The following is a 10496-nucleotide window of genomic DNA, read 5'->3' as shown; positions in this document are numbered from 1 at the left end:
GAGGGTAGAGAAAAAAGGAGCGAGAGAGAGAGGGGTGGGCAGAGAGAGAGGGGAGAGAGGACAGAGAGAGAGGGGGGGGGGAGAAGGAAAGAGAGAGGGTGAGAGAAGGACAGACAGAGAGAGAGAGAAAGAAAGAGAGAGAGAGAGAAGGAAAGAGAGAGGGGGAGAGAAGGAAGAGAGAGAGAGAGAGAGAGAGAGAGAGAGAGAGAGAGAGAGAGAGAGAGAGAGAGAGAGAGAGAGAGAAGGAAGGAAAACGAGAGGGGGAGAGAAGGACAGACAGAGAGAGAGAGAGAGAGAGAGAAGGAAAGAGAGAGGGGGGAGAAGGAAATAGGGAGGGTGAGAGAAGGACAGACAGAGAGAGAGAGAGAGAGAGAGAGAGAGAGAGAGAGAGAGAGAGTGAGAGAGATGAAACAGCCCACTCATGTCCAGCACACATCACCGACATACTGTTTAGATGCTGTTGTTCGGAGTTGGCAGATATCAACAACATAGAGTGTGTGTGAAATCTGTTATTTTCACTGAAACAAAAAAAGCCCACTCCTCATGCGCCACGCGTCTCCTCACGTCTCCTAAAACAGGGAGTACTGCAGGCTCAAAGGAACTGTTTACTAAACATTGATGACACAAGGCAGCAGTCCAAAAGTTCTACGATAGAAAAGAGAGAGGTCACATACAGTATCATAACTCCTGTTCCTTTAGTGTATCTGGGTTTCTTTGTCCTGGTATCACCTCATGTAAAGCACACGCACGCACATGATTGGGGATGTTTCCACAAAATAAACAATCTAGTTGATATGGGGATGACAATGTAGTAAAAGACATGAAGTCAGTCAGAACAATGTTTAATGAACAAACGTCTCCCCTGAGAACACTACAAAAGGGAAAACAATTCCAAACTTAATTTGGAGCTGTATCAAACTTGTAGGCCTACGGGGAAGAGAGTCTGCCTCCGGGGAAGAGAGTCTGCCTCCAGGGAAGAGAGTCTGCCTCCGGGGAAGAGAGGCTGCCTCCGGGGAAGAGAGGCTGCCTCCGGGGAAGAGAGTCTGCCTCCGGGGAAGAGAGTCTGCCTCCGGGGAAGAGAGTCTGCCTCCGGGGAAGAGAGGCTGCCTCCGGGGAAGAGAGGCTGCCTCCGGGGAAGAGAGTCTGCCTCCGGGGAAGAGAGTCTGCCTCCGGGGAAGAGAGGCTGCCTCCGGGGAAGAGAGGCTGCCCCCGGGGAGGAGAGGCTGCATCCCAAATGGCACCCTATTCCCTATATAGTGCACTCGTTTTGCCCAGGTTAGCACACTTTATAGGGAATTGGGTTCCATTTGGGAGGCAGTCAGCTCTGCATGACAGTCATGTATGCAAACAATGTTTGGCGTGTCGTATAGTCTCCAGTCAAGTCTGTTGAATGCAGATTAACACAACAACACGCAAATGTGTGTGTGAGAGAGAGACAGAAACATAGACAGAGGAAGAGAGAGAGAGAGAGAGATAGAGAGAGAAAGAAAGGAGAGAGAGAGAGAGACAAAAGCAGAGACAGAGAGAGAGAAACAGAGAGAGACAGACAGACAGACAGACAGAGAGAGAGAGAGAGAGAGACAGAGAGAGCGAGAGAGACAGACAGAGAGAGAGAGAAAGACATAAATAGAGAGAGAGAGAGAGAGAGAGACAGATAGAAAGAGAGAGAGAGCGACAGAGAGAGCGAGAGAGACCAAAACAGACCCAAGAGCTGAGCCCAGAAACGAGCCCTCTCAGTCAGCTGGTGTTGGACATAACCAACCAAGCTGACACCAGCACTGCTTCAAAAGAAAGAATTCCAATAAACAAAATCATGAACCAATCAAAGGACTCATATTTACAACATTGGAAAAACGAAACAAAATCCCAAAGCCGACTAAATTGCTATCTGACCCTAAACAGAGAATATGAATTGGCTGAATATCTCTACTCTGTCAGAGATTCGAAGCAGAGACAGATCCTTACCAAGTACAGGCTGAGTGACCACCGATTGGCAATAGAAACCGGCAGACATAAAAAGACATGGCTACCCAAAGAGGAGCGTGTATGTGGTCACTGCACGACAGGGGAGGTAGAAACAGAGATGCACTTTCTCCTTTACTGTGATAAATATTCCTCACCAAGAGATTCATTATTCACAGAAATGACTACATTTATTCCAAATTTTAACTTATTAAACCCAGAGGAAAAACTAAAAATACTCATTGGCGAAGGAGCAATGGCTCCTCTTGCAGCCAAATATGTATTTGCCTGCCATAGCCTGAGGGACACTGAATAATAACATCTGCATAGTAAGCAGTAACTTACTTATTATGACTGTTATTGTTATTACTGTTATTGTTATTACTATTATTATTGTTGTTTATCATTCCAAATAGTAATGGTATGGGTGGTAATGGTAATGATAGCAGTTTAATGATGGTGGTGGTGGTAGTGGTGCATGTACACCATACATTACATTCGACTAGTTGACTAGTTACCGATTTTATTGTTACTATTTTTATATTTAATTTTGTATTATTATTTACTTCCATTCTATATTATTATTTGTCATTGTTTTAATTGTATTACAATGTATATTGTATACATTGTTGCTTTGGCAATATTGACACAATGTTTTTCATGCCAATAAAGCAGCTTGAATTTGAATTTGAATTTGAGAGAGAGATAGAGAGAGAGAGATAGAGAGTGAGAGAGACAGACAGACAGAGAGAGAGAGAGACAGACAGACAGACAGACAGACAGACAGACAGACAGACAGACAGACAGACAGACAGACAGACAGACAGACAGACAGACAGACAGACAGACAGACAGACAGACAGACAGACAGACAGACAGACAGACAGACAGAGAGAGAGAGAGAGAGAGAGAGAGAGAGAGAGAGAGAGAGAGAGAGAGAGAGAGAGAGAGAGAGAGAGAGAGAGAGAGAGAGAGAGAGAGAGAGAGAGAGAGAGAGAGAGAGAGAGAGAGAGAGAGAGAGAGAGAGAGAGAGAGAGAGAGAGAGAGAGAGAGAGAGAGAGAGAGAGAGAGAGAGAGAGAGAGAGAGAGAGAGAGAGAGAGAGAGAGAGAGAGAGAGAGAGAGAGAGAGAAGTGAAAGTGAAGTAATATTCTCTCCAAATATGCTCACATAGTTTCTCAGCAATCGACAATGATATAAAGTACTGATACTGACTCAATAGTATATATTTCTTCATTACAAACATGCACAGTCTTCACTACCAAAGCTCAGACAGTACCTTTAGGTCTCAGCCAGCAAAACTCTCTCACTTTCTTTTCTATGTGATATCTCTGCAATAGAACACACCTGCCTCTGGATGGATGTGAGTGTTGATATGGAAATACCATCCAGCAGAAGTAGAACAGATGGACTTGGTTATGACCATGTGATCATGTGGTCAACCTGAAACCAGAATGTGACCAAGAGGACTGTTTCCAACTCAGTCTGGGTCACTGCCAGACCTGTTCAGAGAATAATAAACTTCTCCATCTCTGCTCTCCCTCCCTCCTCTTCCGTTCCATTTATGATCCATATTTATCTTCCCTATCTTTCCCCCTGCCCGCCCCCTCTCTCTTTTTCCCCAGAACCTGTTGCCAAAAGAGAGGGGATGGAACCAGGACTTGATGTACAGTACACATTAGCATACTGCCATCGGGTGGCCAAACAATAGATTACACACTGGCTTAGTGAGTTCAAGCAGCACAACAATGATCTCTACTGGTTAAAATACAACACAATGTGTACATTTGATACTGACTGTGTAGACTCTACTACGGGCTTTTAACGCTTAATTATTTCTCAAAGTCATGAAGAAATAAATGAAGAACAATTCATGTGACGATACGCACTGGAGAGCACAAACTCCTTTCCTCTCCACTCATTTGAAGCCAAACTCAGACTGCAAATGTTTGCTAATGTTTGTTCATGTTGTAGCGTTTCAAGCACATCCCTACTGCCTGGCATGTCCCATTTGTATATTCAAAATCACACGGGATTAGAAATGTTACCATTCCAACAATTGTAAACAATATTGAGAACCATATCACGAGGTGATCTCTCTGTAAACCATCAATATGCGCAAAGATCACACGCACAGCTGATCTCAATGCCAACCACTATTGGCCACTATGGCCTTTGCTCATACGAACAAAAGTCCGTCCTCCGCTCTCTCTCCTCCGGCTTCTCTCCTCCATCTTCTCTCCTCTGTGAACCGGAAACCAATTAGTGGTCAAGGAGAGTATCAGTTTGTTTCTAGGAAAACGGAAGACGGTGCTCCTTTCCTCGATAGCCTCCCATTTGCGAGGAAGTACAAGTGTATCCCACCTGATGCCACTTTCAAAACAACTGGGAACTCGGAAAGAAACACGCTCCGACTTGGCAAAATCATTTTGAATGGTTATCTAACTCGGAAACGCTGGCATCTTTCTAGAGCTCCGACTATCTGACCTGAAAGTCACTGACTTCCTGATTTGACCTTGTTTTGTCAAAATTCCCAGTTGTCTTGAAAGGCCCATTAGTTCTTCACAGAAAAGTGTTAAAATCTGCAAAAGCTGATTCAAAGGAGCTATCTTTTTCTCAAAGTCAAAAAACATGCAGACATGTATAAAAGATATGTTACTTACCCTTTTATTTATAACATGTTTTGCACAACTACTTACATTAGTAGCACTTTATACATTTATTCTGGGATTCCATCCTGTAAACAGTGGTGTGAAGTATTTCAGTAAAAATACTTTAAAGTACTACTTAAGTATATAACGACACAGTGCGAGACCCAGATGCAGACACAGGAGGCAGATGGTTAGAGTCTCTGATATGTATTAAAATACAAGGGGCAGGTGGAGGAAAGGCACCTGTACTGAACTATACTACTGTAGTGAACTGAACTATACTGTTCTCTACTCTACTGAACTATATTGTACTGAACTATACTACTGTAGTGAACTGAACTATACTGTTCTCTACTCTACTGAACTATATTGTACTGTACTATACTGTACTCCCGTTTCTTACAATTCATTGGGTCTATATTCTTACAATAAATAATTTGGTTTAATTACCAGCCTTGTTATTTTCAATGGTCCTGATAGGTCGATATTTCATTGGTGCCTTGAGAAGAGAAGACCCAGCTGCCTGTTATCGAACTCGTTTGACACGGTAACAACAGGAGATCAACTGATCTGCTGGTCTTTTCCATTTTGGTAGCTAGCAGGTATGTTTTAACACACTGGTGCATGTCATCTCCAGTCAGTACTACTCTAAGACATAGAGTACTAACCTACAGCTGGCCTTAAGTCTGCCTGTTGGTTACAATTCACCCATTGGTTTTTAGGGTTTAAAGTTACAAATGATCACTGACTGCTTCCACCACTGTGGATTGTTTGTGGAATTATCAGAGCAACACTATCAAGCAGATGTGCCTGCCCAGTAATTGGAATGTTCCATTGAAAAAACGGGGGGTATTTTCCTAATGTCTTAAATCACTTAATGTTTCTGTGATGTTATGGCCTGATATGTTGAAGTGTATTATGTAGGCCAGTGGTATACTAACTATTTGTTCTGTATACATCTGGACCTTCTCCAAACGAGCTTCAATGCCATACAACACTCCTTCCGTGGCCTCCAACTGCTCTTAAGTGCTAGTAAAACTAAATGCATGCTCTTCAACCGATCACTGCCCGCATCCGCCCGCCCAACTAGCATCACTACTCTGGACGGTTCTGACTTAGAATATGTGGATAACTACAAATACCTAGGTGTCTGGTTAGACTGTAAACTCTCCTTCCAGACTCACATTAAGCATCTCCAATCCTAAATTAAATCTAGAATCGGCTTCCTATTTCACAACAAAGCCTCCTTCACTCATGCTGCCAAAAATACCCTCGTAAAACTGACTATCCTACCGATCCTTGACTTCGGCGATGTAATTTACAAAATAGCCTCCAACACTCTACTCAGCAAATTGGATGCAGTCTATCACAGTGCCATCCGTTTTGTCAGCAAAGCCCCATATACTACTTACCACTGCTACCTGTATGCTCTCGTGTGCTGGCCCTCGCTACATATTCGTCACCAAACCCACTGGCTCCAGGTCATCTATAAGTCTATGCTAGGTAAAGCCCCACCTTATCTCAGCTCACTGGTCACCATAGCAACACCCACCCGTAGCATGCGCTCCAGCAGGTATATCTCACTGGTCATCCCCAAAGCCAACACTTCCTTTGGCTGCCTTTCCTTCCAGTTCTCTGCTGCCAATGACTGGAACGAATTGCAAAAATCACTGAAGCTGGAGTCTTATTTCTCCCTATCTAACTTTAAGCATCAGCTGTCAGAGCAGCTTACCGATCACTGTACCTGTACACAGCCCATCTGTAAATAGCACACCCAACTACCTCATCCCCATATTGTTATTTAATTTTTTGCTATTTTGCACCCCAGTATCTCTACTTGCACATCATCATCTGTACATCTATCACTCCAGTGTTAATGCTAAATTGTAATTATTTTGCCACTATGGCCTATTTATTGCCTTACCTCCCTAATCTCACTACATTTGCACACACTGTACATACATTTTTATATTGTGTTATTGACTGTACGTTTATTTATCCTATGTGTAACTCTGTGTTTGTCACACTGCTTTGCTTTATCTTGGGCAGGTCACAGATGTAATTGAGAACTGGTCTACCTGGTTAAATAAAGGTGAAATAAAAATGTATAAAATGTTGAAATATTGACTAAATGATCTGTTTGTTATTTAGAAACTCTAACCTAAGTTTAAACTGTATGTTAGGGTTGGTTGACAAATCCTTACAACTGAATAACACCAAAACAAACACAACGATCTAGTCATACATAACTTTAATTCAGTTATAAAAACGACATATTTACAAAGCTTTATAAACCTCTGTAATATACAGAGTATGTAAACTATCGAAAACTTACTCTTCATAATTACACACAGACAATATTAATGAGAAAAAACACTGTCCTTGCTAGACATAGTAAAGATGGCCGACATCTTTGTCTGTCTAAATAACTGTAGGAGTGATGCTATCTTCATGGAGAGTATCTGTGAGGGTGTGAACAGCTCTATCATCATCCTGGTTAGTCTGCGACGGAACGATGTCTGTCTGTCTTTATAGCGTTACTGTCTGAACAATCGACATCAGTGTCTGTACCTGTGTCTGTAGGGCTGTCTCCATGGGTTACCTCTGTGTCTGTCTTGGAGAGGATCTGTGTCTGTGTGACTGCTGTCTGTAGGGCTGTCTTTGTAGGGTGTGTCTGTATCTGTGTCTGTGGTCGTTGAGTCGCTATGTTTGATGTGTCTGTTGGCATAGTCTCTGTGGTGTTAGGGTCACAAGGTATTCTGTCTGTACTGTCAGTTTCCTCTGTTATTGTAGTGTCTACAAATACACTGCTTGTTGTTGTACAGTCATTGTGTGTGTGTTCAACGTCTGCTTGACAAGGGCTTGTGTCTGTACTGTCAGTGTCTTGGTCTGTGGGAGTAGCCTCTGGGAGGATCTTGTCTGGATTTGAGTGACTGGTGTCTCGGTCTCCTTAAAACACATTAGAATATGTTTCATGGCTATCTGCATTGATCTGTCTGCTATCCTTACAGTTAGCATCTTTGGAGTTAGCAACTGCGTTGATAGAGTCACCACATCCAGTCTCAGTCTCTATTGCTCTCTTTTCTGTGACTCTATGCTGTCTCTCTGTGTTTCTATTCTCTATAGTGTTGGGGTGTCCTGTCTCTCTCTCTCCTCTCTCCATGTCTCCCAGTCCTGTATGTTCCCCCTCTGTCTCTCCCCTCTCCATGTCTCCCAAACCGTCCATGTCCCATAGCCCAGCAGGCTCCAACCTCAGGCTCTATGCACTGTCCATGGCAATAGCCTCTTTGTGGATAGTATCTGCAGACTCACTACATCTAGTCTCTGGCTAGATCTCCTTCATGTCTGTGTTTCTCGTCTCCAGGTCTGTATCACATGTCTCTCCTCCCCTCTCCTCCGTCTCTCCTCCCCTCTCCTCCGTCTCTCCTCCCCTCTCCTCCATCTCTCCTCCCCTCCCCTCCGTCTCTCCTCCCCTCTCCTCCGTCTCTCCTCCCCTCCCCTCCGTCTCTCCTCCCCTCTCCTCCGTCTCTCCTCCCCTCTGTATATCCTCCCCTCCCCTCCATCTCTCCTCCCCTCCCCTCCCTCTCTCGTCCCCTCCCCTCCGTCACTGCTCCCCTCCCATCCGTCTCTCCCAGCCCAGAGAGTTCCCTCCTCAGGCTCTGTGCCCTGTCCCTGTAAGCCTGGCAGAGCAGTGGGTCTGGCATGTGGTTGGCATGGATCTCTGCCAGCTTCATGTAGACCACATACAGTGCCTGTGGGTTGGCACGGTCCTCCAGGGCTGCAGCCTGCGCAAGCTGAAAGTAGCCCATCGAGTCATAGGCATCCTGTTGGAGAGGAAGGTAGGGGGGTGGGAGGAGAGGAGAGAAGGGAAGCAGGGGGAAGATAAAAAGGGTAGGGGGATGGAGCAGAGGAGGGCAGGGGGGAGATGGAGGAGAGGAGGGCAGGGCGAGATGGAGGAGAGAAGGGCAGGGGGGAGAAATGGAGGAGAGGAGGGAGGGAGGGAGGGGGGAGATGGAGGAGAGGAGGGCGGTGGGAGATGGAGGAGAGGAGGGCAGCGGGGGGGAGAGATGGAGGAGAGGAGGGAGGGAGGGGGGAGATGGAGGAGAGGGAGAGAGATGGAGGAGAGGAGGGCAAGGGGGAGATGGAGAGATGGGGGGGAGAGGAGGAGGACAGAGGTGTTGGGAATAATTGGCCTTTTAGTTAATGTATTCATTAATAGTGTAAAAGGGTTTGTTACTATTTCTAACTAGGCATGTCTGTTAAGAACAGATTCTTATTTACATTGACGGCCAACCCCAGCCAAACCCTAACGACGCTGGGCCAATTGTGCGCCGCCCTATGAGACTCCCAATCACGACCGGTTGTGATACGGCCTGGAATTGAACCTGGGTCTGTACTGACAACTCTAGCACTGAGATGCAGTGCCTTAGACCGCTGCACCACTCAGGAGTCCCTGTCTCTCTCTCGCTCACATACTGAAGTGCTATTAAACTGGAAAGCCTATACAGGTTAATGAACTACCCGATAGTAAAGAAAATCAGCAGTACTTCTGCCCTCCAGAGCCGGAGCCTTTACCTTTAGTTTGTGCAGCGTCAGGTCCCCCAGCCTGCAGTAGAGCTTGGTGTAGTATCTAGCCTCCAGGGGGTGCTGCAGTACAGCAGGGCTGAGAGACAGAGACTTGAGGTAGTAGTTCTCTGTCATCTCATACTGCTTCAGATTGTAGTACACTGTAGCCAGACGGTGGTACGCTGCGCGCTCCTTCACACACACACCTGGAGGACAATAACATAGCAGGATGGTTATCTACACCAATGGAATGAATAGATTCAAACCAAGATTGGCAGTCCTGGTTAGAGGAAGCAGACCAGTAGCAGGAAGCCGAAGGGTTTCTGCTTCAAATCCCGGTCCAGGTCATAAAAGTGGAAATTCTGTCCCTCCCTCCTACAGTACCTGTTTTGGTGCTGATCTGTACAGCCAGAATGGCGTACTGTAGAGCCTCTTCATGTTCTTCCTGGGTCATCAGTAGTTCAGTCAGTTTACTCAGCAGTCTGAACTCTGAGTCGACGTCACGGATACTCCGAGCAAAAGGGAGACTGCCGTCCTAAAACAAGAGCAGAGAACCATTATAATGTGTTGCTTTTAACAGGCTGAGGCCAGAGTATAAAGACACGCCTGTTAAAAACTTCTCTAGGGTAGGGGGCAGCATTCGGAATTTTGGATGAAAAGCATGCCCAAATGAAACTGCCAGCTACTCATCCCCAGAAGATAAGATATGGATATTATTAGTAGATTTGGATAGAAAACACTTTCTGTGAGTATAACATAACTTATTTAACAGGCGAAACCCCGAGGACAAACCATTCCGATTTTTTTTCTTTTTAGGTCACTTTCTTTTCAATGGGCTTTCATTGGGAATCCAGATTTCTAAGGGACCTTCTTGCAGTTCCTACCGCTTCCACTGGATGTCAACAGTCATGAAGAAGTACGGCCATCTTGAACGAGGGTCACTTGAAGTGTACTGTTTGTTAGAGGCGCGTGACCAGAAAGCTAGTTAAAAGTTTGTTTTAATCCTGTATTGAACACAGATCATCCCGTCTTCAATTTTATTGAATATTTACGTTAAAAAATATCTAAAGTTGTATTACAAAAGTAGTTTGAAATGTTTTGGCAAAGTTTGCAGGTAACGTTAGAGATATTTTGTAGTCACGTTTTACAATTTGGAACCAGTGTTTTTCTGGATCAAAAGCGCCAAATAAATTGACATTTTGGATATATATCGACGGAATTAATTGAACAAAAGGACCATTTGTGATGTTTATGGGACATATTGGAGTGCCAACAACAGAAGCTCGTCAAAGGTAAGGCATGAATTATATTTTTATTTC

General features: G+C 44.8%; 1 protein-coding gene across 1 annotated transcript in view; it reads right to left on the bottom strand.

Moving 5' to 3' along the window:
• Positions 1-927: 927 nt before the first annotated feature.
• The window catches only part of sh3tc2 (SH3 domain and tetratricopeptide repeats 2), a 58658-nt gene continuing 49089 nt past the window's right edge, over positions 928-10496 (bottom strand). The window contains exons 22-25 of the mRNA XM_071395347.1: positions 9562-9712; positions 9187-9383; positions 8208-8435; positions 928-1203 (exon numbers count right to left, since the gene is read on the bottom strand). Of these exons, the coding sequence (XP_071251448.1) occupies positions 928-1203; positions 8208-8435; positions 9187-9383; positions 9562-9712 (852 nt within the window). The remainder of the gene's footprint in view (positions 1204-8207; positions 8436-9186; positions 9384-9561; positions 9713-10496) is intronic.

The sequence above is a fragment of the Salvelinus alpinus genome, chromosome 4 (genome assembly GCF_045679555.1).
Source record: "Salvelinus alpinus chromosome 4, SLU_Salpinus.1, whole genome shotgun sequence".
Taxonomy (NCBI): domain Eukaryota; kingdom Metazoa; phylum Chordata; class Actinopteri; order Salmoniformes; family Salmonidae; genus Salvelinus; species Salvelinus alpinus.
Note: the sequence above shows the minus strand (reverse complement) of the source record. Positions and strands in the feature narration are given on the sequence as shown.